The sequence below is a fragment of the Fusarium graminearum genome, chromosome 1, assembly GCF_000240135.3.
Source record: "Fusarium graminearum PH-1 chromosome 1, whole genome shotgun sequence".
NCBI classification, from domain to species: Eukaryota; Fungi; Ascomycota; class Sordariomycetes; order Hypocreales; family Nectriaceae; genus Fusarium; species Fusarium graminearum.
This window is the reverse complement of record NC_026474.1, coordinates 3,170,499-3,197,844: the sequence shown is the minus strand read 5'-3', so window position 1 is coordinate 3,197,844 and position 27,346 is coordinate 3,170,499. Positions and strand designations below refer to the sequence as shown.

The window sequence follows — 27,346 nt, the reverse complement described above, 5'->3', positions numbered from 1 at the left end:
GAGTTACATGCTCAACTAAAAAGGGTACCAAAAATCCACATTCAACTGCATCTACATCTGCATCTCGTCTCTGCGTCTGCTTTTGCGTTTGCATACTGTACCTTTTTATAGAACATTCCGGAAAACCGTCCCACCCTGGTCTCGAGCCAGAGCAGCCTGGTCTGTTCCCCCCTCACCAAGTCCCAAAACGGCCCTGCGGATCCCGACGGGCGACCGTCATGGAGAGAGAAGAATCTCATCTCATATCGCGGGTGGTTGAAAACCCACAACACAAGCAATATCTCGGGTGATAGATGCCTTTATGAACTCCGTGTCAGTCATTGTCGGAGATATTGCAACAAGTTCAGTGGGCCTCATTGTTAAAGCAAGCTTAACTGTCTGTCACAACCACAACCGCCTCACTGATCCCACCTAGTATTTTATTGGTAAGCTCAATTGATCCCCCGTACAGCCAAGTCAAAGCTACGACGCGTCCACATATCAAATTGGCTGTGTCGGCTTAATTTAAACAACACAAGCAACAAGTGCTTATATACTAAACTAGACCCTAGACCCTGACTATGCGCATGCACATGCAATTCAATGTTGTGCTTTTCTCTGTCCATTCGTGATACAAGCCTCGTTAAGCCAAAACTGAGGCGAGTCGCTCACTGTACTCGAATGCCTGACTCAAGAAGCTCACCCAAAGAGAAACTCACCCTTGCAATTGGATCCTTCTCTGTTCATACATGATGACTTCACGTGACGTAAACTTTCCTATTACGGCAAATTTGAACTCACCGAGACCCACTTTCTGCGAGGACATGGAGGATATCACGAATGTTCAAGGAAGGAAGGAGGTATACCTTAATCGAACCTCATCTCTATTTCAGTCCTCAACTTCTTCGTAAAATGGGCTCTCCACCTCTGCAAATCTTCCAGTCTATGTCAAACTCTTCTAATGACGTTGACCTGGACGAGTTCCTCCATGTTCAGCGTCTTTGTTCAACACCGCCAAATGAACCAGCCCAGGCTCAGACATGTTTAGACGAGATCGTTATCCCTGCCGCCGCTAGCGACGAGATACAACACAAGCAAGAGAGACAAGATGATACACAACGTGGCAGTGAACTAAATCATTCACGTACGCAGCCAAGACGTAGAGGAATTCGTTCTAGTGCCTCATCGATACCCGAATACTCTGTCATATGCTTCCCCTCCAACCCCACCAAACCGAACGGTATCAAAAAGAAGAGGAAGGACTTTGACGAAAAGAGACGACAGGAAGTTGCCCAAGTACGCAAAAGCGGTGCTTGTTTTCGATGCAAATTCCGAAGGATTTCTGTATGTTGATCTCGTTTGGCTTTACTGAATGCCTCGAATGAATCAAGCAGAGGTTGACCTCTTAGTGTGGCGTAGGAGCGCCATGCCAGTCATGCGAGAAAGCTGCTGGTATCCTTGGACAACAGTTGTGTATTCGTGAGAAACTGACCAAAATGAGATTCAGTTCTGGAGGTCAGTACAACGCCGGTCCAAATCTCACATCAGGGGCGGTCTAACATCTCCAGATCTTCACTATATCGATTACACTGCGCGTCTGCTCGATCAGGAGCTAATTGCTGGCACGACTCATCTAGGACCTCATCGTAAAGTGTCGTTAGCGATGGACTATCCTGGCAACCCAGCTCTAGAAGTTGAAGTCCAGGACTACTATGGAAATACGACGCCACCATGGTTCTGCTGTTGGGTCGTGACAGATCAAGTCGGCGGTCAAGTCGAATCTTACCGGCAGGAAAGTGCCCGATATGCCTTGCCGCAACTTCTTCCACCCAGTCATTTAGTTGATTGGGTTGAAAGGATCATCAGCTACCAAGAAACTCGTTGCATAGGGTTCCAACAAACTGTGGATTCTTTCATCCTGAGATACAGTCAATCAAAGTCACCCCTACCAATGGTAAGCAGTATCCTGTCGTGGCCCCTTGCTCCGCCACCTGACACCGCTTAGCATAACTTTGTCCGCAAAGTACACAAACTCAATTGCTTGACTAAGATCCGTCTGGGGCTGATTCTATGTGTCGAAGAAGGCGGCGACATGACACCGCCCTCTTGCGCTCTACATACCCAATTCGGGCAGATCTCGAAAGCGGCCTCCCAACCCATTGAGAAGGAAGTTCTCCTAGAATTGGAGAAGCTAGTTTTTGGACCTACAGGAATCGGTTCCGACAATTCGATAGCCCTCTGGGCCAGTCTCTGGTGCTTGATTCTGATGTACCGAAAACTGGTTCACACATACATGGCTTTTCGACAATTCCCATGCCATGTACCAGAGGACTACAGTGGCTTTCCAGAATGCAAGCTGGAAGTCGGTACGCACTTCTATCACTATCTAGTATCCATATACGCGGCCATGTTCCGGGTAACCAGTCCCTTATACGCCGATTTTCGAGTCGCAGCTACGCGAAAGCTGTTAGATGATGATGAATCTCTCATAGAAGCTTTCATGAGTCTACGTACAGAGAGTTTCTATTTTCGTAAGTAATTTCTTACTCATCCCGGAACTTTAAACTGACTTTATATTTAGAAAGAGAATCCATGTCCATGTCAGCATCGCCTGATCAACTACTACGAAGGATGATTTTGGATCGAGAAGCAGGGCTTAGACCCAAGCAGATTAGTCACTAAGGGCATCTATTTATGCATGTTAGATGCCATGGCAAGGAGTTGGGATTTCCATGCGAACAGCGGTCGCGGCGGCAATTGGGCAAATGATAGGCATAACGAAAAGGCATACAAGATACCAATGATTTGTTTCTATTCTATTTTTTCTACTACTCAGGAAGAGGGTTCCCATCTTCCGAGCAACCCCACATTCCACTCCTTAAAAGTCCGTTCTTGAGCTGGCAGCAGTTGACTACTCGCCAACAAGCACTCTTCTGCAGCTTTGATGGCTGTCTCTGGCAGAGTAATCTCCTGGACATCCGAGGTCATGGATGTAATCAGCTTATCGCCCTCTTCCGAGTCGATATGCCTGTAGAGTATCTTCATAGCCGTCGTACAACCCGTGGTAGAAGATGCTGTGTAAACCACATTGGGATTCAACACCCAAAGATGGAGGTTCTGGCGTGCAACAGCCGAACTCAGCTCTACAGATCCAAGCACATGCGGCGTGATGATCGACTTGGATGACCCCGACCTCGAAATTGTAGCCATGAGAGTCGCTGCAAGACACTCTGGACTGCTTGGGTTGGGATCTGGAGTTTTGGTTTGACAAGTAATTTGCCATTTAAACAGAGTAACAGATGATGCCGCAACGTTGTACAGACCTACTTCTGTTGCACATTGTCGACAAAATACGTGTAAGAACTTGTTACTCTCATCGTCCTCAAGCGCCAAAGACGACATGTCGAACCCAGCATCCATTGTCGAAGAAGAATACTGCAACGTGTAAGCAGACAGTCGATGAACAATAGGCATCACGCTAATCCTTGGACAATATGCCTCTTGATAATCTCCAAACTCCCATGCCTGTGAGAGGTTGGATGAAAGGAGGAGGCAGCGTCTTCAGCATCACCCTAGGAACCCATTCCGTGCGGAAGGTTTCCAAAAGGCTAGCTGCCCATTGGAGTGGGGACGACAAAAGCATCAATCTTGGGGAGTTGTATCGATGGCCGAATCATTGAAAGGTTTGGAAATACCGACATGGACATCTTCTTTCTCCCCAGAGGTAATGGTTCGAGGTTTGGCCGAACATGGTCAAGAACAAAATCAGTGGCGATTGGATAAAATACTTACTTTTAAGCCTCGGCAGTCAGATTCCGTGAAGAGGAACGACGTCAAGTCGACAAAGCCGACACCCTGCTGGGCTGATATAGCAGAGTTGGCACCGTAACCTTTGGTGGCCAGAGACTCGGAATCTTGATGTTCGTGGTCATGAGGTTTATGGCAGTGCCAGAACTCCATCATTTCAGCCCAATTCTCACTTGGCAAGTCTTTCCATTCATTTATGGCACCCTGAGAAACAAATTCGCTTCCACAACCTCGGCAGCCTACCGGTGAGCCCATCTTTATGTCAACAGATGTCCACGGTAACGCTTGGTTTTCCAATGAGAATTGTGCAGGTTTTGCCTCTGCGGGTGAGACTGGAAGCCTCCATGATAGACTTGGGCGACCGGTCTGAGCTACAGGCAATAATCCCGCCACAGATGTTTGTGCCGGCAGAGTGATACTCTCCATATGGCCTTGGTGCGTCACGTTAAGTTGACGGCCCCCATTTGAGATGCCTGCTTTTGTTGAAGGATTTGCTGGCGCTGATAGAGATGCCACAACGGAAATTTGCCTGATATTCGAGAGCAGTTCTGCATATATCGCTGCAGGGGGTTGAGAGACCATACTCGAGGTATCACTCGCTGGAGAGTGAAGTGAAAGGATGGAGTTTAAAAGAAGGAGACGCGGCTCATTCTTAAGATTGATAATTAAATGGTCCGTGCACGCGTCTTGTCATTGGGGAAGGTGCAGTTGCATCGTAACCCCCAAAGGAAAAGAAGCCCCGCTATTTCATTTGTTAGTGTCCGCTAGAAGCCCCAACGGAAGCTCAATTTGATCGCTCCTGCTGGGGCTTTTGGTTGAACGTCATTGTCATTCTCTCCTCATTAACATTATCAATCTCATCTCTCAAACAATCTCGATATCATGTCTGGAATCCTCTCACAAGTGCCAGTGGTCAATCGACTATTGGGGCTTTATTCTAACCGCCAGGCGATCAATGTACCTTCTGTTGAGATCCATCACATTGAGACAGACCCGGACAAACGGGCAAGATGTCTGAAGCATCTAATCAAGGCAAATCATGCCAACTACTCCGTCGTCTATCACAATCTTCAATACGACAATCACAACTCTCACATTCTCAGCTCTGCATATCTATTAGGAGCAAGTATTTCTCAGATGAACGACATCTATGACAAGGAAATTCGAGAACTGGACCCATGGGTACCTTCACCCGCTGAGCTGGGTGAAGATGACTGGGAACAACACAGAGGCGACAAGAGATTCCAGCGTGCTTATGTGGACTTTTTTGAAGACAAGTTTGTTATGCGATTCAAATATGACTGGCGCCAGGAGATGCAACACTATCTGTTCACTGGCGATGAACCCTTATTCCATGGTCTGATCGGTGGTCGTACGTTTACTGTACCTTTCATATGAGAGCCAGATCTTTAATTGCTAACTCAAATAGTCGGGCACCCCCTTATTCACTTGGGCTATGCTTTCGAGATGGATTGCAAGGAACTCGCTATGGAAGCTTTGGGACTGGCTTGTGTCCAGTACAACTTTTTCCACAAGTATCTCGATAATTCGTCATATACCAAGCAAGCGCCTTTCACTTCGGCATCACCACTAGCTCTTCTCACCAAATTGGCCAAAGATAGTCGATTCGACTCCGTCAGCCCTGACCTGAGCGACATGGAAGAACTCTTTAACAAGCATGAGGATATCATTCTGGAATACTGGAATGCATGGGAGATCAATGATCCCTTGAAGCAATTTGAGTTGTCCCAAGAAGCTGCGGCTGCTCTTCTCGTTGCGACAGTCAAACCAGGCACTCATGCATTCAATTTCCTGCTTGTACATCTGCTAACAACAAGCCATGCTGTTCGAATTTTACTTCCATTCATCCCCGAGAAATACCACATTACTCTTGTCCGGGAGTGGTGGTTACTTGTCTTGGGAATCTTTATTGTGAAGGGCCGGCCTCTTCCTGATCCAGACAATGTCGATAGCGATGCTAAACAGCGAGGCTGGAAGTATGTTGAGGACAAGGCTTTAAACTCGGACTGGGCCACTGATGCTCACTACGTTAAGGGTAAGTTTAATATCCTGATTAAAAGATTTCAGCTAACCTGTAGCAGCAATTCGTGCTTTAAAGGAAGCATCCAGGACATGGGGTGATGTTCACGACCGCTATCTCCTGGCAGCCCTTACGTTTGTTGACAACTTTCAAGGTTGGACATTTTGATGTGAAGTTCTGCGAGGAAATGGAATAATAGGAATGGGATTGTATGAAAAACGAAGTGAAATTGTAGCTTTTATACCAGGTCAATAGGAATGGCTCGCTATAAAACCACCACTGCTATTTGACCGATTTTTATTAATTAGTTGTAATGAGAATGTATGAAATTACATAGAGGCCTATGAGAAACTCATATATAATGATTTATTACCTATTATCAAGTATATTTATTCATCTAGGTAGATATCATGTTTGTCAGTCGCGATGACCTTCAGTTCCAGTTGGGGTGTGTCAAAGTGGGTCTCTGCTGTGCTGTGGAGCCAGTGTTCAATTCACGATAAGGCAGGCAGGCTCCAGAGCTCCAGCTATCAGCTCAACAGCAACATTGCATCGTCATCATCACTTCTACCAGGACGTATAAAACTCGACAATTTGACATCTATAGCTTGGTCGCGTACTCTTATATACCGCTATGCTGCCTCTGTAAATGCATAATTTGCGTTGATGGCTCCGCCCGCGAAGCGCCGCCGGCGGAACATCGTCGAAGCTTCAGACGATGAAGACGAACAGCCCCATGCTAATACCCTGAACAAATTCCTCCTTTCCTTACCAAGCTCCCCTACGAAAAACCGCGCCCCTACAGCTTCTCCGAGTCCTACAAAACCCAAAATCCTTGCCAACAATCCAGCCAAGAATGGTTCCCTCCGCCTACCACGTCGCGCGCACCAAAACCAGCGTAACAGTACGAGCCCCAGCACGAAGCGAACAAAGGATGTTGGAAAAGCGGCGGATAAGGGGAAGACGGCAGATTTGAGGACCCTCTTCTCCAATCAGGCACAGAAAGCTGTAAAGACAGGAGCAGGGGATAGACAATCCGTTCCCCTTGATGATATTATCAGCGATCCTATCTCAGAAGACGATGATATTTCTGAACAAAAAGCAAGTTCTTCGAGTTTGGTTGGCCAACACGCGAAGAAAAGGCTACGAAATGATTCACAGACGGCATTCCCGGCCGCGCCTAGTGCTAGCCAGAAGTTCATCAAACCACCGAAACCAATACCCCTTGCCACCGCCAACAACGATACACGACCATGGTCCGAGCGATTTGGACCGAAGAACCTAGAGGAAATCGCGGTAAATAAGAAGAAAGTATCAGATGTGAGAAGATGGTTAGAAGATGTCATGGCTGGACGCATGCGACAGCGCCTACTCATCCTCAAGGGTGCAGCAGGTTCCGGGAAAACGACAACGATGCGACTCTTGGCGAATGATATGGGTTGCGAGCTTCTTGAATGGAGGAACCCTGCAGGAAGCTCCGGGTTGGGATTCGTTTCGGCATCAGCGCAATTCGAAGAATTTCTTGGTCGCGGTGGGAAATTTGGAGCGTTGGATACAGATGTCCCGACATTGCCATCATCCCAGAGTAGCTCGCAGGCTGCACGAAAAAGCGATTCCAAACGAGTAATACTCATTGAAGAGTTCCCAAACACGTTTGCAAAGTCCTCTACCGCATTGACATCTTTCCGCAATACCATCCTACAATACCTTGCCAATAATACGCCCTCTCTGTCTATTTTTGCGAAACCTTCTCAACAGGAACCCGTGACACCAGTAGTCATGATCATTTCAGAGACTCATCTCACCACGACATCCGCCTCAGCCGACAGTTTTACCGCACATCGACTCCTTGGTCCTGAAATCCTGCAACATCCAGGGGTTGGTATGATTGAGTTCAACGCCATCGCACCATCGTTCCTCCTGAAAGCACTTGAACTGATCGTTCAAAAAGAAGCTCGGAAGTCTGGACGAAGAAAAACTCCAGGTCCTCAGGTTCTGAAGCGTCTCGGCGAGATTGGAGACATCAGAAACGCCGCCTCGTCGCTTGAGTTTCTCTGCTTGAAAGGTGATCAACAAGGCGACTGGGGCAACAAAGTTGCCTTTACGAAGCAGACCAAGGGTACGAAGGATGCCATCAAACTTACTCAGGGTGAAGAGGAGAGCCTGGAGTTGATATCGCAGCGTGAGGCGAGTCTAGGTATCTTCCACGCGGTTGGAAAGGTGGTCTACAACAAGCGAGACGAATTTGCTCCGCGGGATGATACCACTGAAAGACTGCCGGGCTTTCTTTCGCAACATTCGCGACCAAAACGGTCAGAAGTTTCCGTGGATACTCTAATTGACGAGACTGGTACCGATACACACACATTCGTCTCAGCGTTACATGAGAACTACGTTCTATCATGCGAGAGTACAGATCCTATGGACCTGTCGACACCAATGGACTACGTCAATGATTGTATCGAGTACCTCTCCCAAGCCGACCTCCTCTCTCCGTCAAGAGACATATTCTTTGGAGGCAGAGGCGGCTTTTCAAGTCCAGACTCTGGAAGCCATGTGTTGCGACAAGACGAAATAACATTTCAGGTCGCCGTTCGCGGCATGCTGTTCTCTCTTCCCAACCCTGTCAAACGCAAATCGTCGTCCACGCTCAAAGGTACTGATGCGTTCAAGATGTTCTACCCAACCAGTCTAAAACTCTGGCGCGCCAAGGAAGAGCTGGAGGGTTTTGTGGATATGTGGTCCACGAAGTTACTCAGGGGCGATGATGGAGCGATCAAGAACCTCACCGATGGCGCTACAGCGTTCTATCGCCCACAACAGAATTCTGATGAAACTTCTTGGATGCAACGCAAGCAACAGAGCCGACAGGCTGCTATAAAGCTACAGCAGCAGAAACAGAAGGAAGACGAGATTCAGGACACGCCTCTGCTTTCACTCGGTAGCGCAGCCCGGCGCGAGCTGCTCCTCGAGCGTCTACCGTACATGGCTCATATTGCTCGAGCTCGCAAGACATCCACTTTCCGCCTTCGAGATCTCGAAAAGGTAGTCGCATTTAAAGGCATCAACGCTGCAGATGAAGAATCCGATGCCGAAGACGATATGTCACCTGGAGAAGCGTGGGCAACAGACAAGCCTTCAGAAGAAATGGGTCCTCGAAAGAAGCGCGCGGGTATAAAGGATGGAAACGTATCGGGATTACTTGCTCAGAAATTGGTACTCAGCGATGATGACATTGAAGACTAGGCAATAAAGGGGTAATGGGATTGGGTTGCAAAAAATGCTGCGATTTGCGATTTTATTTAATTTTGATCTGCTTTTGGGATTGGAAGGGAAGCAACCATGGGACGGAGCAAAGGGAGTAGATGCTTTCGGCCAGGCTCACTTATTTGTGAAAGCCGTCGAATGAGATAGAGTCACAAAACAAACAGATAATACAACTTTACGAATGGTTCAAAATCATCATAATCACGTTGAAGTGAGCGTCTGAGCGCGGCGTTAAATCTATCATATATATACAACATCGCAATCATAAAGATTACAATTTCTGGGAATCCCTCTTTTCCATGCCAAGTTCTGCAAGCCAGGTCTTTACTTTTCCGGTTCCATTTTCATATCAAAAATCAACAAAAAACAAATTCTCTCATCAGGTATCGCTTAGTGGTGGAACAGACGAATGTTCTGCTCAACAAAGGTAATGCCCAGCTTCTCAGCGGTGTCAAAGACAGCAGAGTCGTTCTGGCTGCCTCCAGGGGCAGCAACATACTTGACTCCTGATTGAGACACGCGGAAGACGTTGTCAATAAAGGGGAACTGCGTTCTATGTTAGTTATTGTTGATGAAGTAGGATACATGTTACTTACGAAAGCATCGCTGGAAACGCAAACGTTCTTGAGCTGCTTCATCCAAGCTTCACGCTCCTCGGCAGTAAAGGCAGCAGGGACCTCCTCAAAGACACCCTCGAAAGCCTCACGCTCAGGACCGTCCTTGGGGAGCTGACCGCTGACGAGCAGGTCGATGGCGTTGCTCTTGTCGGGACGCTTGGTACCCTTCTTCCACTTGATGCCGAGAACACGCTCGTGGAATCGCATCCACCAGTTGTCAGCCTTGTCACCGGCAAGTCGGGTACAGTGAATTCGGGACTGCTGTCCAGCACCGAGACCAACGACTTGTCCGTTGTAGGCGTAGCACACAGAGTTGCTCTGAGTGTACTTGAGAGTGATGGTGGCGATGGTAAGGTCACGAGCAGCGCTCTCGGGGAGGGAAGCAGTGTCCTTGGGGGTGATGATGGTGTTGAAGTGCTTGGGAGTGATCTCAACATCGTTACGGTGCTGCTGGAGGTTGATACCGTAGACAGTGCGGGTCTCAGTAGCGGGAGGGTTGTACTCAGGGTCGATCTGAAGGACGAGGTATCGGCCACCCTTCTTCTTCTTGAGGATCTCAAGAGCGGCTTCTTCGTAGCCAGGAGCAATGACACCGTCAGAGACCTCCTTGGAGATGATGCGAGCAGTAGGAACATCAACGACGTCGCTGAGAGCAATCATGTCGCCAAAGCTGCTCATGCGGTCGGCACCACGGGCACGAGCGTAAGCCTGGGCGAGGCTGGACTCGTCAATGCCCTCAATGTCGTGGACAAAGTAGACCTTCTTCTCCTCCTCAGTAAGAGGGAGACCAATGGCAGCACCAGCAGGAGAAACGTGCTTGAAGCTGGCAGCGGCGGGCTTGCCAAGGGCCTTGTGGAGCTCCTTAACGAGAGGCCAGGCGTTCAGGGCGTCGAGGAGGTTGATGTAACCGGGAGAGCCACCAAGGACCTTGAAGGGAAGGTTGCCCTCGGAAACGTAGGCGGCAGCAGGCTTCTGGTGGGGGTTGGCGCCGTATCGGAGAGCGCTGTACTGGTCGCCGTTACCAGCGTACTCCTTGCGGAAGAACTGGGAGATGGCGGCATCGTAGTCGGCAGTGTGCTCGAAGGCCTTGAGGGCGTATCGGTTGCGGCTGCTCTCGGTGACATCGCCCTTCTCGAGCTCCTTGAGGAAGCCAGCGTAGTCGTTGGGGTCGCTGAGGATGGTAACACGCTTGTGGTTCTTGGCGGCAGCGCGGATGAGAGTCACACCACCAATGTCGATCTCTTCGACAGCCTCGGGGATGCTGACGTTGATCTTGGCGACAGTGTCCTTGAAGGGGTAGAGGTTGCAGATGACGTAGTCAACCTTGTTGATGTTCTGGTCGGCAAGGTCCTTCTCGTCAGAGGCGAGGTCACGGGCCAAGATACCAGCGTGGACGGCAGGGTGCAGAGTCTTGACGCGACCAGCAAGCATCTCAGGGGCCTTGGTGATGGCGGAAACGTCCCTGTGAAAGTCAATTAGCTCTATTGTCGCATAGTATAAACAATTGAATTCACCTACTCGACAGGGAAGCCCGACTCTCGGATCATCTTGGAGGTGCCTCCAGAGGCGAGAATTCGAACATTCTGCTGGACAAGACCCTTGGCCAGGTCCAACAGACCGGTCTTGTCGTAGACCGAGACGATGGCGATCTTCTGCTGAGAGGACATGTTGGAAGCTAGAAGAGAGAAGCTTTTTGGAGATGAAAAAGAAAAGGGACGAAAAAAAGAAGAGGACGAAGAAGAAAAGGAAGAAAAAAAGCTGTAAGTAGAAAACAGGCGCCTCATTCAGTTGCGGATTAGGCTCCTGGCGAGTAAGGAAAGGCCAAAAAGAAAAAAGTTTGGCGGGGTAGTAGCGATTTCGCAATAGCGAGCTGATGAGGGGGCGGGGCAAGAAGGAGCAGATAGGACTAAGAGCAGGAAAAAAAAATCAAAGAATCCGCACTTAAGCGTGGGCCGTTTCTAAAGTGCCGGTAACAACAGTACCGGAAACTATCTACAAATTATTAATTTTTTGCAGGGGAATCAGCCTTATACTTGGTCATAGCTTGATGGGTATAACGAGCAATTGCGGAGGGAATTAAATATTTATTACTCTATTTAAGGGGAGACTATTGCTTCTTGGAGGGGATCAAGCTTCCATCCATCACCAGCAAGAGCTGTACGGATTGAGTTTGAAGCTTCTGACTAGCCTCAAAGTTTTGGCTATGATGTCGTGGCAAAAGCTCCGTCATCGCACGGGCGGCGCAACGGAGCTTTTCTTATCTATCGAAGATGTGTAATAAGCAAAAAAAGAATCTTTTGATGAGACTGGGACTCGAACCCAGGAGGATTGCTCCACCAGGAAATTGGTGTTAAGGTTAACCTTAACCTGGCGCCATAACCAACTCGGCCATCTCACCAATGGTAGTTGTTGAAGACAATTGACAAAATGGGGTATATGATCCTGGCACACTCTTCTGTGCAGAAACATTGACGAGCCTGATCTACTCACCTATTCCGATGCTGCATACACGCGAAAACCCAACTCATCACAGTCGATTGATTTCTTTGTTCTCATTACAAAACACGTTGTGTGTGGTTTGACACAACTGTTCTGTCGGCTGGCTGCCTTTCAAGTTGGTAGTCGGTCTACCCTGCAGACAACTATATTGAAGCATGTCAACCGTGAACCCGTGATTCAACTCGATGAATACATACATGCACTGCATTTGTGACTTGGTCATATATATCAGGGATCAGGAATCCTATAAAAGGGCTGAACAATTTGTCTCTTTTTGTGCGTGACCAGTAGTTGTTGTTTTATAGAAGTCACCGACTATTAAACAATCAATGACATGGACGATGATCAATCACGCGGGTATAGAGATCAGCAAATTAAAACCACTAACAGACAGCAATGAATCAAAGACGATACAGTTTCATCTATGAGCATAAAAACTACCCAAGTTTTTAAACTCAACTCTTAACTGGCCGTCCAAAGTTTGCATGACCAATACTACCCAGTGGCATTTCTATGTGAACACTACCTCCTCTAAACAGTGGTAACAGCGCTGTAGCCTACTCGCTTACACTGAAACTACGCCATCACCTCAACCAACATCCCCCCTCCCGCCACTTCTTCCGACCTCATTCACAAGACCATCACAACAACACCAGAAAAACCATCACTATGCCTCGTAAGAAGCTCCGCATACTGTGCTTCGGCGACTCTCTCACCTCGGGCTATTACTGCCAGGGGCTGATGTCGCACCCGTACGCTGCTAAGCTAGAGGATCGACTCACAGGCACCTTTCCAGAGGTGGACTTTGACATTGTTGTAAGCGGTGTTCCCGGTGACATCGCTTCTTCTGAACGTTTCTCTATCAGAACGAAAACTGCCTGTATGCCATATTTCACTCTAGTTGATTGCCAACTCGAACAAAGCTAAGAATGAACAGGGCGCGCAAGAGCATATGACTGGACTATTGTCCTTGGCGGCACCAAGTGAGTAGTATAAACTAACAGCACAACCACATCATCGGCACTGGAGACAGACAGCTGATTCATAACTCTGCAGCGATATCGCATTCGGTATTCCCCCAGATGTCATTTTCTCATCTCTGAAGAAAACCTACGACTTTGCCCGGGACAAGGGCGCCAAAGTCCTTGCCCTTACCGTCCCAGAATGCAGCGCAGATAACGAGAGAACCATGGCGGCGAGGAATGCGCTCAACGAACGTATTCTCAAGAACAAAAGTCGGAATTAGTAAGTAGATGCGCGTATGTGAAAGAACCAAGACAAGATACGGCAGAACCATCATACCAGGCCCAGTCTTTATTGCGCATGTCACTGATAACCAATAGCTACGCATTCGACCTCAGGTCCAAGATTCCGTTTCATTCCCTTTCACAACAAGATCGCCACAGGTACTGGGACGATCATGTGCATCTAGGGAAAGAGGGCTACGACTGGATGGGTAACCACATCGCCGACGCTTTGATAGACATTCTATGGCACGAAGGCACGTTCGAGCAGCCGTCAGAACCATCAGATGAGGTAGACGTGGAAGAAGAGTTCGTCTATGACGAGGAGGATGGCAACCCACACAATATCAACGAGGGCTATATTGTTGTCCGCAAGAAAGATTTGGACTAACTAGAGTGTTATATACTGTTGGATAAACTTGACATGGAAATAATTTGCACATGACCAATAATGAGAGCCATGCATCTTGGATTACTACAAGTTATAACTACTCAGTATCCGAATTGGTTGGATATATAGGGACTGATTGACACCCATATTTTCTATCGCACTCCTGTAGAGCCAAGGAATCCATCTTGGACCAACAGAATCAATATGATGTTTGCCCGCAGACATCATGAAATCGAACCCTTCCCAACCTGGGAGGGCGAGATTTTTGTCTTTTCACATATCCCTCCGCTATAATAAGAATTACTCAGCTTATTCTATGAATTGTCGTGAGAACGGAGTCTTGGAAACACTTCTAGCATGGCTTTACGTCAACTGCCCAGCAAATCTAAATTTGATCATGTTGATAGTTGCACAGCACATTGGGTTTAATTTTTTTTTGGCAAATTCGTTATGATTGTTTCCACTCGGCATGAATTGTAGTTACAGACGTACGGTGCATCGCTTGACATATCAATTTTCAGTCCCAATAATCACGGGCACATGCTGAACCCCGATGATAACGTTCCTTCAAACGCGCCCAATTGCCATTTTAGAACAAAGTCGCCAAGTCGTCTTCAATCAAGACTCAAGACAAAAGTCTGCCATGTGTTGAAACCCGTAGATTTGCGAGGGTTCAACACATGTCTCTTCGCCTGCGTGAGCAAATCACACATCACTGTTAGTTAGATGTTGCATTTCATTAGCACATGATTCTGAAAAGAAATTCGTCAGTTAAAGCAAGGAGCTCAATATTCAAACCCACAAGATATATATGGAGAGGAGTTGCTTTTCCAAGACACTATGGAAGTCGTTGGCATTTGACGCCAAGACTTGTTCCAACAGTGCTCGCATTGTCGTGATTCAGTATACCTGGTATCATCAAACAGACAATTTAAAATAAAATAAAATCCGTAAACAAAACGCCCGGCCCAATGCTTTTCCATCGCTTTGTGAAGCACAAACTTCAACGCTAGGGATTATTATTACTCATCAGCCAACAAAGGGCTGTTTTTCTTCCTCTTTTTCTGTTTCAGCCCAGTTCCCAGGACTCGCCCCAAATCTCGTTCAGGTTTATCCCCAGCAACTCCAGACTCGGGTCCAGGTTGAAAGGTTGAGTGGGATCCCCTCCCATCATCCACGGGGCCTGACTCGGGTCGATCGGAGCAGCGACGGGCATCGTTGGCGTAAACGAGAAAGGGGTCACCGACTGGATACCAATATTAGGAAATGCCCTGCCGTGGAAGTCGAGCTTCATTACCTTTGGCCGGTCATGCAGCGGTATATTGGGCGTAGGCCCGGGTCCCATGTTTCCTGGTGGCACGCCGTTCATGGCAGCTGCCAGTTGCTCCCCGGACACAGGAGGCTCTTGGTTAGCGAGGAGCCGATAGTGCAAGTTGACAAAGCGCTCCGCTGATGTTGACTTGGCGACCTCGGGCTCCTTGGTTCCCAGGTGGGCCTCAAGTAATCCTAATGCTGCACACATGATAGAATACCCCCACGGCTCATTGTTGCCACACCGCAAAAGACGGTCTTCTTTCATCGCAATGCACTTCTCAATTAATTTGAGTGTATGATGAGAGTTGATCATGATCATGTTGGTAGAACCCCTCGGCTGTAACATTGTAACGCTGCAGAGGTTAATGGCCGTTGTGAGGGCATCCTCGCGGAGGAAGTTGAGACTGCGAACGCCTTGATCGTAAAGCTTATCATGTAGCAAAACGATGTCGCGCGCTGCGTTGTAGTAGATGATTTCGGAGTACTGGTATTTGGAGTTTTGCTTGCGAAGTTTGAGGTAGGGTTGATGCAAGGGGATAATGTATTGCCTCAGCTGAACGTGCAGCAGAGTATATGCGATCAAAGGGTTTTTCTTCCCTCTGACGTTTTCCAGATTCATATCCCAAGAAGGAAGTGCATCGATCTCCTGGGTCAAGTCGTTGGTATATCGAATGACCTGCTCGTAGTCTATTTCAGATGATGGACCGGTCAAAAGACGACTGAGCTCTAGGCGCAAAGGCAGACTCTGGCGAGCCAAATGCTGAAAAGAAGAGAACGTGTATTCCTTGATAGGCTTCGATGGCGGAAGTACAGTGGTACTCTCATCAAAGTCGTCATCATCCAGATTGCGAGGTGCGTTGGTGTCATAGTGCAGCTGGCTCACAAGAGTAGGGAGACAGTGGTCAAAGGACGCTTGCATGTCAAACTCCTGCACTGTAGCCCAGATTCTTCGGCGCATTTCTTGGTGAAAGACGGTGATCTTGGCTGCCATATGGCTCGGCTCACGATGCAAACCGACAGCAATTCCATCTTGGATCAAGGCCCCAGAGCCTGTCCAGAAGCGCTTCTTCTTGATAGTGTTGACTCGCTTTCCCAAGTACAGGAGGCAAGCTACCTGGTAGTGGATCAAGCGTCGGTGCTTTTGGCTCTGCTTCGACGACCATTCGTCGCATGCCTTGATCCATCGCTCTGCCCAGTGGCGAGCATTTGACATCATGCCAATGAACTTGAGGCTCTCATGAGTGTGAACACAGCTCGCTACAGCCATCATGGAAAGAATCAGCGCTGTGAAAGCAGCACAACGCTTGTTGGAGCCGGGTGTCCAGTATTCCACATATTCTCTTTTGAAAGTGGGAATATGAACAATGCGATGTACTTGCTCGAATTGGTCAAGGTAGACATCGATGAGAGCATCAGATTCTTCCTTGTTTGGCAACAATACCTCAAGCTCCATATCGGGATCCTCGAAGATCTTCTCACGATCCTCGCGCCTTCTCTTTCGGTCTTTGCGATCGTGAAGAATGACTGGACGGAGCCATTCGTCGGCCGTCTCCTTCATGAAGGGACACAATCCGGTCAGCTCAACAAACGCCATACTAGCATTGTGTGGACCGAAGTATCGCGTGCGGAATCCTCTGCCTCGGAAGAATCGAAGCTCGCCCTTTTCGCCCGACATGTTGGTAGCTTCGATAGACTCGTGTACTTCGCGGACCGAGGGGTCCTCGACGTTGGCGTTTGCATGATTGGGATCATCTTTCGTTTGGGGAGAGGTAGTTGTACCAGCGACGGTGCTCCCATCAAAAGACGCACCAGGCCGGGTGATTTGGCTCTTCAAGTGAGCGATCTCAAGCTCTAATCGACGGATTCGGTCGTGATCTTGGCGTATGAATTCAGGGTCCCGTGGGGACAAACCCGTCGCGGGATCGACGAAGCGGCGGGAGTCGAGTTGGGCAAACGGGGGCGGGACGCCCGACGAGGCATTTACAACCTCTCCATTACGAGACTCGTAGCTGCAGCGATCAGGCGTGCCGCTCTTGATGCAACGTTCGCACGGAAAGCCTCGATCGCAGGACAGCTTTCGGCGACGGCACTCGAGGCAACTGAGGCGGACACGCTGCCGTTTGCGGGCGGGCTGGCTCGAGTCGTCTCGGGCCCCAGGCTTTCGGTCACCGTCCGAGTCCGGGGTCTCACTTCGGTCTGAAGAAGTCATAGTCGGTCGATGACAGCCGGAGCTTGGTCCAATGCTGTGCCAATACCGATGCGAATGCGGGTGCTTCTCGGAGTTACGAAGGAGTAGGAGGAGAAATCGCTCGATGGCCGATCCTGAGGGGCATTAGCAAGTGAAAAGAGATATCTTTATCAATCTCATCTGATAACTTTTGCGGAGAAGTTTTTGCTTGTCCCGAGCGGAGATACGACTTGGGTTTGGAGGGTCAGGTGATCAGTTGCTGTTTGAGGAATAAGACACCACCACCATTAACTTCAATCGATTTGTTGGAGGGAATTCGTATGATTAATATCTTAGAAAGGACTCGTGTCGCCAATCCGAACGTTCCGTTTACCACGCAGTATGTCTTTGCCCATTGCTGCCGGTATTCAGGTTTTTCGGAGCTCCGAAGTGCCACCTTCCCTTACAAGACATGTATAACAGGAAGAAACCACAAGCTTATGACACAGGTAGCAGTGATTGCTCTATGGATATTTATGTCTGACTTTGTGATCAGTCTATGGATATGCTACAGCGACATCTGCCTGGAAACTCGGACGATTCAAAACAAAATATGGAAATCATACCCATATAAAAAGCAAACAAGCAGTACTAGAGTCCTTGCCCCTACAAGATTGACAAGACTGTCTAACTGTCCACGCGTGAGCACCTCCAAGCTAACTTACCTGACATACGGAGCAGAGCGATTGGCTATTCGAAACCTGAAACCGCAAACTGACTCGCCTGTTACGGTCAGCTCTTAACGTCTCCAGAAGAACGGAATTGTTCTGGAAACGTCTTAGATCGTGCTTCTCAAAGTGGATAATCCTCCAGGTCACGGTCGATCAACATGCATTCTCGGCTCGTCAACTCAAAATGTTGTCGCACCCAATCAAGCCAGAAGCTTCCTGGCTTCATGGAAGTCTCATGTTTGTTACACTGCAACCTTCCATTTTTCAATGATCGGACATTTGATCAGCAGAAAATCACAACCGAATCAAACCCTCTGTTGCAACTATCCAGGAATCGATGTTTCACATGAAGCGGACTACAGGTTGTGGTACGATACGGGGTCTAATTCTGGCGTTAGTCTCAGCCTAACAACTGCCCAAGAAAGCGCCGGCGCAGAATAGAAAGAAAGGCTGGCCTTTGGTTTAATCAAGACCGGATCCGTACTCAAGTTTGTTGTCAAACCTTGAACCCTCTCGTTTCGCCAATCATGACGACTACGAATGTCGTGCATGAGGCAAGGCTGAAGGAGCGTCCTTGCGTCGACCGCCATTTCCATTCGGCGAAGCTCACTCAGGAACCAACTCATCAACAAGACCGGAATCACCGAATGAAATCTCGATACGATGGCAGATCGAGAATTCGACGCGAACAACAAATCCACTTGATCCACCAACCGGCCCGTGCAGAAGCACGTCCGCTATTTTGAGATGATTGTCAATGCTTCACCTTATTCATGCCATATTGGCAGGGAACGGTATATCAAAACAAGTATGTAACAACCGACAGAACCACTGCTAGCCTCGTTACAGCTACATGCAGCTGACGCCTGCCTTATTTGAGAGCGAGGACCCCTTGTCCACGTCGATCTGGGGTTTGCTGCATTAGACCAACAATTAATATTCTGTATATATTTCAAACTAGAAAACAAAACCTCTTTAACTCGCACCCATTTCATCCTCAACGTGCCTCTCTCGTGTCCACTCTTCCAAAGTTGCCAAGCTCTAATGCCACTGGACTGGTATGAAGCTCACATCATGGGCAATCTGCTCACTAGGGCTCATTGCTGGAGTGTTAGGCACCGAAAGATCTGAACTTTTCGAAAGCTTCCCGGATTGCACTGTGAGTTGGCTACCTGGTTTACCTTTTCGCTGAGAGCTCTACTGACCCTTACCAGTCTCCGTGTTTAGATCTGTACAGCGACTCGATATCCAACATTACCGATCCTTGTAACGATAAGAACCTAAATAATGGAATTAATAATTGCATAGCGCGCCAATGTTCCGATTTCGAACGCTTCGGTATGGCTTGCTTGAGTCTGGGAAGGAAACACGAATAACATGTTAACAACTTGCAGAAGTCGCAAAAGCTTATGCCAACGCATGCGCCGTGAAAACCGAGGACAATCGGTTCGACCATTATATCCTGCTGCTTGCAGAAGTTCCAGCGTGGACTTTTGTTTGGCTTCGACTGTACTTGAGCTGGGTTACTTATGAACGACTTGCTTTGGACGACTATGTGATGATGGTCTGTGGAGTAAGTTGAGGTTCTGGAGTTTCTCTTAGGATGATTCTAACCTAACTTTAGTTGATATACACAGCGTTCATTCCGCTCGTTCATTTGTGTAAGTACCAACGCAATCCACTTTATGAGGACCTTGACTTACAAGTGAACGATCAGCATACACCGCAGCCAACAGCGCAATTGTTTGGGACACGATCCCCAGGTCAATCACAGACGCCCTTAAAGTATGTTACCAAACTATTAACTTACGATCCTGACTCTAACATGGAAACAGTTTGTTTACTTGACTGAAATAGCCGAAATAGCGTGCCCTTGTCTATTGAGAGTATCGATACTGCTCGTCTGTCTCCGCACAACTCTTTCTAGCCACCACATGATAGCGACAGGTACAACTATCGTATTCACATTCGCCTCCTCCGTCGTTCTGGTCTTGCTAAGAGTATTCCGATGTTCGCCGATCGCATTTTCTTGGGAAGCATGGGCTTTAGATGAGAATGAGAAGGAAATGGGAGGATGCTTGCCGCAGGACTCACTGGCATATGCAGCATCAGCTATCGACATATTCCTGAACATTATCATTTTTGCAACGATGATATCGCTAGTTTTGAGTCGATTTCCTCGAGGTATGATGTCCTGGCTAAGTCACGCATTCGCAGTCTTTTTAGGGGCATTTGCTCTTGCGATATCTGGTCTTCGAGCTCAGCTTCTGGTCGACTTCTTTACGAAAATGCAACCGGTATGGAAATACCACGAACGACTTATCTGGATGGACGTTGAGATTGCTATCTTAATTTTATGGTCATGCTCGCCTGCCTGGCAGTTCTTCGCCGACTCGGATTCAGGCGATAGCGAGGTGCAAAACCAATCGACATTATTGATCACCAGCACTGACTCCACCAAGAAGAGAGCGACAAAATTGCAATCAACAAAGACAGCTATACGCAGTACTGGATTTTTAGGAATGTTGACAAGGTCACGTACAAAGAAACCATTCTCATCCACCTTGCATCTGGGAGACAAGACATATGGAAATGTCAGAACAGAGATACAAGGAGGCCAGAGATTCTCCATGATCTCGCAATTCACAGGCTTGATTGGTATTCAGGTCAAGACGAGGACGGTTAGGCGCGTGGAAGATAATGAATGGGATCCGGAGAAGGGAGTTGCCAGAGAGAACATAAAGGCTGACGACGAATGAAATTGGACTACAGTATTTGTAATTTTTAAACATAGACTAGACTATCTCACTATCAAAAAGGACGAATGGAAATACTTATCCTGCTATTTGCCCGCTAATTGTGCAGCCGACATCTATGATACAAACCAATAAAGCACAGGAGAGATAATGATGTGACACTGTGTTCAGACAATGCTGTACTTGCCTACACTTCTTAATATGACCCACCTGCTTCTAGAAGTAGTGAAATCATCATGTCTTGAGTATCCTCTGGATAGACAAAGCGGTAGCATTTCGAATCACCTGCCAACCTAGCCGGGGACTTCCCTTCTGAATTCTCAGTTGTAGGATCAGCTCCATGCTTGAGAAAAGCTCTGGCGGCACTGATCGCTTCAGAACGGGCTGCAACATGCAATGGTGTGAAACCAGACCGGACGGCTCTACCCCATAGCTTAGGGTCTTCGAGATAGCGTAACTCCGAACAGCCATATGGGATGCCTTGTCTGGCGTCGTGCTTAAATGGTATATCGTGATCGTCGAAAGCGAATCGCGCTCGACTATCGACAGGCATACCGCCCGACATAAGCGTATCGACGAAGTCTGCCAACTCACCGGTTTCATGGGCGTCATAATTCATGGCAAGGCAATGCAATGCCGTCCAGCCATCGTGTGTGACCACAGCTGGATCAGCGCCGTGATCGAGAAGCAGCTGAGCAGTTTTTATCTTACCAGACCTTGCGTTTGTCGATACAGGCGCTAGAGCGCTCAGAAACGGGGTCCATCCCCTCGAGGTAGCTTCGTCAACAGGAAGACCAACCTCGTCAGATAACAGATATTCAACAACGTCGATTTGAGCACCACTGGATGCAAAATGGAGCAACGACTCACCTTGGTGATTCCGTAACATCAAAGAAGCCTTTCTTTCCGACTCGGTGGGCAAGCTTGAGAGCATAAGCTGCAAGGTTTCCAGGTCAGATGTAGATGCTGCAAAGTGCAGAGGAGTGTTTCCAAATACATCTTGCCGAAGAATTGAAGCCTGGAAACGGAAGAACATTCTGAAAGTAGCCTCACTAGGCTCTCCTGGCGGCGATAAGACCCCATTTCGACAATCCTTTGTCGGCCCTCGCCCTTTGAATGCTAGGTAATGCGATGCAGTTTGCCCCTGGGTATTCACGGATGCGTTCGGGTCCGCGCCGTTGTTGAGCAACGCTTCCAGGCAGCCATGGAGCTGTCTGTGAATAGCAGTGTGAGCAAGAAGCGGTTGAGAAGAATAGTGCAAAATAATACTAGGATCAGCTCCAGCTGTCATTAGCAGTTTAATTGACTGTGACTGCGCAGAGAGATCAGATTCTGTTTGATCTTTAATGAGCCAAACCTTGGGTGGCACTTGAGCCAAGGCAGAGTCGAGCATGCCCTTATCGAAGACCCATCGAGACACAAGAACCTGAATATTTCCAGCTTTCCAGTTCTCGGCCGCTCTGTTCAAGGCACGACCTTTTGACTCCGTGGGCCAGTTCTCACGGCCCAAATCCAGCAGGGCTCCAATTGTAGAGGGCTGGCCATACACTGCTGCTTCGACCAAACAGCTACCGAGTTCTGATGTTCCAAAGCCGACATGTTGCCAAAGCTTCAGCAGGAGTGCCATATTACCTAAACGGGCAGCTACCCCTATAGGCGTCGCATTGTATCCTTCGAAGACGAATTTGGGCCTTCGAACGGGGTCAGCACCAGCCTTCAGCAGCATATCGATAGCCTCCTCGTTACCGAGATATACTGCTATATGTAATGGTGCTCCCCATTTATCATCAGATTCGTCGATAGTGTCAAGAGATGCTTTGTTGAGCAAGAATTGAAGCGTTCCAAGATTACCAACAGCGATGCAGAAATGCAAAGGGTACGAATTGTAATCACCATCCTTGAGTATATCAGAAACACTCAGAGTCGGAAGGGACATATTGGATAGATAGATAAAGAGTAGGTGAGAGATAGAGGTTTGTGTTGGTAAGAGTTCTGTTGGTCCTGATAATTGGTTAACTGATGACTAAGGATTCTAGGCAACCATCAAGAAGAACACCTGAAACTAATATCTGACAGTGGAAATAGTCGTGATATCTAATGACATAGACCAGTAAAAATGAATACCTTGTTGTTATTGTGTCACTCCGATTGATTGATTTTTAATGAATCAATATTATGTCCATATTCAGTATTGATCAGGCTCGTCGGCGGTCGATCTTCACATGAAAATCATGGGTCCACTTTCGACTTCATCCGAGGAATCTATCTGGCTCATATTCCTCACCGATCACTAAACACTTACTCTTCACTCACATTTCCGCAACCAAAGAGACTCAAGGATCTGACAGAAAATATGGCGTCTACAGATGATGTGCGCAGAAATCGCATCGTTTCGCACATGAACAAGGAACACACCAGGGAGATCTCCTATTACCTCCGCCATTATGTTCGCCTTTCTGCCTCGGCCGCTACGGCTCCAGTCCTGAAAGACATTGAACTAAATGGAATGACTATCAAGTCTGACGATGGAAAGGAACACTTTGTACCCTTCACGCCTCCTCTCGCCAGCTGGGTCGAGGTGAAGGACCGCATCATTGAAATGGCCAACACCGCTCGCGAGGCACTGGGCCTCAGCGACGTCATCATCACGGCCTACACACCACCCGAGGGCTTTGGAATTATTGTTACCGGCGCTGTCCTATTCTACTTCTTCTGTGAGGCGTCTTTGCCATGGATCCAGCCCGGCTCGCGTGCTTGGGAACTGTTGAACGAAAACTTTCCTGGCGGAGCCAGCTTCTTCCACTGGCTGGTCAACACCATTTTCTGGCCTGTTGTTGGCATCCACGTTGTCGAGTGCTTCTTCTTTGACAAGAAGCTACAGAGACATGGTGTTGAGAGATTCTCTGGTCAGTGGTGGCTCTGGCTCACCAACTGCTTCTTTGAGGGATTCCCTGCTTTCAAGCGTGTGGATGGGATCGTGGCCCGCAAGCAGGACAAGAACGGCAAGACACAGTGATTGTCGTATTCGACATGGAGAAGAATTAGTCTGTCTCTGGAGATAAAACGAGGAAGCTTCAGAACTGGGTATCAGGGATGTAGTCTATCAACGATTGTTCGCACTGGCTGCATCTTTGCACATGCTTGAAGAAAGGCAACCGACAACCACAAGCTCATAGGCCGAGACAGTTTGCACACCGAGACACGCCTGTGTGCTCTAGAGTACAAATGAGGGAGCAGCCGATTTCCCGCATACATAGAGTAGACTTAATGACATATCTACCCAATTGCGAAAAAGCGATCAAGAGCAAAATGTCTACTCGCAAAGTTCCCGTCTAGACCCCATGAAAACCACCCTCTCTGCAAATCAAACCAAACACTGTTTGAGACAATGTGTGCGACTTGCATCCTCCACTAATGCATCATCTATAGGTACCTGAACCGGGTCGAACCGGTTCATTCTGACACGGCATGAATTATCTGCAGGACTCTGTTGATAGTCGCATTGAAACGCGGGGGTCGCGTCTTGAACAGCCACTTGAATGGCGTTGATGATGTTGTTTGCGAACCATCATGCTGTCGCCTCGTCTACTGCAGCAAGCTGATAGGCGTGGGGGAGGCCCAAAGAGGTATCGGTTTGTTTACAAGAGACGCCAAAATGAGGCCTTCAACTTGTGAGATCAGGTTGATGCATTGACAGGCAAGTCATACATGACATACATTGTAGAGACTAGGTACTTACTTGCATACTTGAATAGGTACATCAACCTCGGGGCATCAGAAAAATTGACCGCTGGGAACATAAGAGATGAAATTAGTATATCAGCTTATGCTGCTTAGACTAGACTTCTTGGACTGCTTATTTCTATACCCCAAGACTTAAGAGGCCAACTTTTCTGTCACCCACTAGGTAGTTCAAGTCTTGACCGAGGGTGTTCGCGATGTCGCCCACTCTGACCAGTCATGGCGTTTCTAGATTGCACCCATTTACTGTCATCTTATCACACAGCCGAGTCCTACCGTAAGGCGATCATGGTGAAGTAGTCGCACTCGGCTTTGCGGAATTCGCAATTGCGAAACTAGAGATGGAAAGCACATCGTGAGGCTCTTTTCTAACTATTTAAGCCCCCAACTTCTCAATAACTCCTCGATCAATGGCTATTTTCTCTTTCTTCTGCAAACCTCCCTCAACACCAATTCATTGCTGCTAACCACCCTCATACATTTGATTGCAATTGTCTACACTAAGAAAAAAAAACATGCAATTGAACGAACTTTGATAATGCCCTCTGTGGTGGACAAAGCAAGTCAAATATCCTTTCATCGAAAACGATCCGTCTTCAAAAAGAGCTATCTTTCTGGAAAGGAGTATCTGGCCAAGATCTGCTACCAATTCAATTTCCCCTCAATCACTCCTACCCATCGTCTGGTTTACCAGCGATCGGACATGCCTCGATCCGGCCAAGATAAACAAGCCATTGTAACTAGAAATAAGAGGTCTTCCGAATCTCCTGAGCCCACTGAGCATCGACACTCACGACCAGTACTTGTTCCCTCCCGTTCAGTTATGTGGAAACAAACACTAACCTAGCTTTTTAGAAACAGTCGAGTGGTGGATCAAATAAATCTCAGGTCAGAAAGGACCAGGAGAGCGGTCAGGGCCTTCGAGGTTCTCCTGCCTCTAAGTAAGTTCCATATGTCTATGGAAGATCAATACGAGTAACTGACATCAGCTTCAGAAGCGGTCAAGCCAATCCAGCCGCTCCTCATCGCCGTTCGAAGGTTGCTCAAGACTGCACAAATCTTCTAAGCGTACCTTTGCCCACCGCTGGTGGAAGGAAAGCCGCCGATTCCAAAGAATCCGACGTCAAGCCCACGAACACGTCGGCGGCCTACTTGGATTACTGTATCAACAAAGAAGTCAAACGCCGTAAGCAGAAACTCATTGATAATTTGATGTCTGTAATCGCGGAATGTGTTGAACAAAGACTGGAGGCACTCGAAGAAGAGTGCGACCAAAGTTCAGGGTCGCGCTCTTCTTCTAGTGCTGTTCAGAACGGAAAACCCATCTCTCGTTCGGCCGGCCAGAAGCGGTCAAAGGACCACAGCAGCCGGGATGAAAGCGAGGACGACGAGGATGAAGATGAAGGAGGTTTCCGAAGGAAGCGGGATAACAAACGGACCAAGACAACGAAAGATGATACCCGTCCTCGATTTGCGTGCCCCTACAATCAGTATGATCCTGCAAGGTTTGGAAGTGTAAGGACATGCTGTGGCCCAGGATGGATCAACATCTCACGTGTGAAGTAAGTTCCTCTCAAGACTCTATCTACATATTACTGACCTCTACAGGGAGCATCTAGAACGCAAGCATGCTTTGCCTCCTCACCAGTGCCTTAGATGCCTATGTCGCTTCAGTGACGCTGAGGCTTTGAAGAAACACCAACGAGAGAAGAAACCATGCCAAGTCAAAGAATCAGACAGTTTTAAACGAAATCTCTCTGATGGATACGACGAAGAACAAGCAAAAAAGCTGAAGGGAAGGCCAAGAATGCTACCCGTCGCAAAGTGGAGAGAGTGGTATGGTATTCTGTTCGATGTTCAACCTGATTCCCCTGAGATTCCTTCACCATGTAAGTTATACAAGATACCCATTTCGTTTTCAACCCGACTGGATATTGGCTAAAAATTGGAAAAGATCACGACTCTTCTCGTCCCGGCGTCAAAGTTCCCATCAAAATCGATGAAGTAGAGCACTGGCGTGAATATTGGTACCAGGCAAAACCAGCAGTTCGTCACCATGTCACCAAGACGGTGAATGAAGCATTCGGTGACTTTGTACCTCAAATCAAAGGCGAGGTGATGCAACGTCTGCAAGAGTTGCCTCGCATAATTGCAGAGTTGCTCCCTTTCCCAGGTCTCAACTCCGAAGAAACCTCGACTGTAACCGACACCATTGGGCTCTTCGACTGTTTCAACTCCTTTGACCCCAATGTTTGCAACGGGGACGATTTTGACTTTAGCGTATTTGATACTGGAATTGACATCCAGAATCAGCTCCAGCTGGGGTTCACTGAGTCTTCGGATTCTTCAGATACTTATCTGGCTGGAGACAGCTCAGGCACTTCTGTGGGAGATGATACTGCATACCAGCAATTCGACTTTAAGCCTGCGATGCTGACGCAGAATATCGACTACAATTTGCCCAGCACACAGTTTTATCAACATCCTTGATCCTGTCCAACTTGCTTTGCTCCCAGTTCTCAGTCATATTGTTCATATATGTTTTGTTATCTTTGTTTCTTGCGCAGCATATCAGCCACTCGTTATTCCTTATTATTGTTCCTTGCACCTTTCGTTCAAGATATACGTTTCAACAGTCGACGATTACTTATTTTGGTTGTTCGCTCACTGGTGTCTGGTGTTATCTGGTTTTGTTTCTTATATGTTTTCACGCCATGTACGAAATGTGTTTGAATAGTAATGAAGGTTATCGATGTCACTCATTGGGTCCTGTTTCATTTGTGCTACTATAA

General features: G+C 47.9%; 11 protein-coding genes and 1 non-coding gene across 12 annotated transcripts; 7 read left to right on the top strand and 5 right to left on the bottom strand.

The window, feature by feature from the left end:
• Positions 1-731: 731 nt before the first annotated feature.
• On the top strand, positions 732-2,661 carry FGSG_00973 (uncharacterized protein; the record flags this gene model as incomplete). The annotated part of the gene is made up of 7 exons (XM_011318413.1): positions 732-839; positions 922-1,323; positions 1,449-1,494; positions 1,617-1,933; positions 1,985-2,345; positions 2,472-2,510; positions 2,561-2,661. 7 exons carry the CDS (start codon positions 732-734, stop codon positions 2,659-2,661), a joined length of 1,374 nt encoding a protein of 457 aa, XP_011316715.1.
• A 150-nt stretch (positions 2,662-2,811) lies between these two features.
• On the bottom strand, positions 2,812-4,212 carry FGSG_00972 (uncharacterized protein; the record flags this gene model as incomplete). Its single annotated transcript, XM_011318412.1, has 2 exons — positions 2,812-3,414; positions 3,772-4,212. The coding sequence occupies 2 exons, from the start codon at positions 4,210-4,212 to the stop codon at positions 2,812-2,814; spliced, it is 1,044 nt and encodes a 347-aa protein (XP_011316714.1).
• Positions 4,213-4,668: 456 nt separating this feature from the next.
• On the top strand, positions 4,669-5,995 carry FGSG_00971 (uncharacterized protein; the record flags this gene model as incomplete). Its single annotated transcript, XM_011318411.1, has 3 exons — positions 4,669-5,158; positions 5,216-5,842; positions 5,889-5,995. The coding sequence occupies 3 exons, from the start codon at positions 4,669-4,671 to the stop codon at positions 5,993-5,995; spliced, it is 1,224 nt and encodes a 407-aa protein (XP_011316713.1).
• Positions 5,996-6,493: 498 nt separating this feature from the next.
• Positions 6,494-9,073, top strand: FGSG_00970 (uncharacterized protein; the record flags this gene model as incomplete). The annotated part of the gene is made up of 1 exon (XM_011318410.1): positions 6,494-9,073. The coding sequence occupies one exon, from the start codon at positions 6,494-6,496 to the stop codon at positions 9,071-9,073; it is 2,580 nt and encodes an 859-aa protein (XP_011316712.1).
• Positions 8,604-11,431, bottom strand: FGSG_00969 (bifunctional purine biosynthesis protein ADE17). The gene is made up of 3 exons (XM_011318409.1): positions 11,230-11,431; positions 9,691-11,173; positions 8,604-9,640 (listed from the first exon to the last, which is right to left on the bottom strand). The coding sequence occupies exons 1-3, from the start codon at positions 11,376-11,378 to the stop codon at positions 9,485-9,487; spliced, it is 1,788 nt and encodes a 595-aa protein (XP_011316711.1). The 5' UTR covers positions 11,379-11,431; the 3' UTR covers positions 8,604-9,484.
• A 578-nt stretch (positions 11,432-12,009) lies between these two features.
• On the bottom strand, positions 12,010-12,109 carry FGSG_20516. The gene has a single exon. It is a non-coding gene; the product is annotated as a tRNA-Leu (tRNA).
• A 770-nt stretch (positions 12,110-12,879) lies between these two features.
• FGSG_00968 (uncharacterized protein) lies at positions 12,880-13,845 on the top strand (the record flags this gene model as incomplete). Its single annotated transcript, XM_011318408.1, has 4 exons — positions 12,880-13,090; positions 13,148-13,193; positions 13,267-13,455; positions 13,554-13,845. The coding sequence occupies 4 exons, from the start codon at positions 12,880-12,882 to the stop codon at positions 13,843-13,845; spliced, it is 738 nt and encodes a 245-aa protein (XP_011316710.1).
• A 765-nt stretch (positions 13,846-14,610) lies between these two features.
• Positions 14,611-17,512, bottom strand: FGSG_00967 (uncharacterized protein). Its single transcript, XM_011318407.1, has one exon. The coding sequence runs from the start codon at positions 17,366-17,368 to the stop codon at positions 14,915-14,917; it is 2,454 nt and encodes an 817-aa protein (XP_011316709.1). The 5' UTR covers positions 17,369-17,512; the 3' UTR covers positions 14,611-14,914.
• Positions 17,513-18,830: 1,318 nt separating this feature from the next.
• On the top strand, positions 18,831-20,816 carry FGSG_00966 (uncharacterized protein; the record flags this gene model as incomplete). Its single annotated transcript, XM_011318406.1, has 8 exons — positions 18,831-18,865; positions 19,019-19,115; positions 19,201-19,216; positions 19,366-19,395; positions 19,452-19,630; positions 19,682-19,718; positions 19,775-19,842; positions 19,893-20,816. 8 exons carry the CDS (start codon positions 18,831-18,833, stop codon positions 20,814-20,816), a joined length of 1,386 nt encoding a protein of 461 aa, XP_011316708.1.
• A 193-nt stretch (positions 20,817-21,009) lies between these two features.
• FGSG_00965 (uncharacterized protein) lies at positions 21,010-22,749 on the bottom strand (the record flags this gene model as incomplete). Its single annotated transcript, XM_011318405.1, has 1 exon — positions 21,010-22,749. The coding sequence occupies one exon, from the start codon at positions 22,747-22,749 to the stop codon at positions 21,010-21,012; it is 1,740 nt and encodes a 579-aa protein (XP_011316707.1).
• Positions 22,750-23,166: 417 nt separating this feature from the next.
• Positions 23,167-23,829, top strand: FGSG_00964 (uncharacterized protein; the record flags this gene model as incomplete). The annotated part of the gene is made up of 1 exon (XM_011318404.1): positions 23,167-23,829. The coding sequence occupies one exon, from the start codon at positions 23,167-23,169 to the stop codon at positions 23,827-23,829; it is 663 nt and encodes a 220-aa protein (XP_011316706.1).
• Positions 23,830-25,257: 1,428 nt separating this feature from the next.
• On the top strand, positions 25,258-26,245 carry FGSG_00963 (uncharacterized protein; the record flags this gene model as incomplete). Its single annotated transcript, XM_011318403.1, has 4 exons — positions 25,258-25,290; positions 25,416-25,495; positions 25,550-26,069; positions 26,174-26,245. The coding sequence occupies 4 exons, from the start codon at positions 25,258-25,260 to the stop codon at positions 26,243-26,245; spliced, it is 705 nt and encodes a 234-aa protein (XP_011316705.1).
• Between the last annotated feature and the right edge of the window lie 1,101 nt (positions 26,246-27,346).

Excerpts from the sequence above, each read along its gene's own strand:
- FGSG_00969 (XM_011318409.1), bottom strand. The coding sequence starts at position 11,378 with ATGTCCTCTCAGCAGAAGATCGCCATCGTCTCGGTCTACGACAAGACC. Across the intron at positions 11,174-11,229 it reads GAGTCGGGCTTCCCTGTCGA|GGACGTTTCCGCCATCACCA; the intron begins GTAGGTGAATTC and ends TGACTTTCACAG. Across the intron at positions 9,641-9,690 it reads GCGTTTCCAGCGATGCTTTC|TTCCCCTTTATTGACAACGT; the intron begins GTAAGTAACATG and ends CATAGAACGCAG.
- FGSG_00967 (XM_011318407.1), bottom strand. The coding sequence starts at position 17,368 with ATGACTTCTTCAGACCGAAGTGAGACCCCGGACTCGGACGGTGACCGA.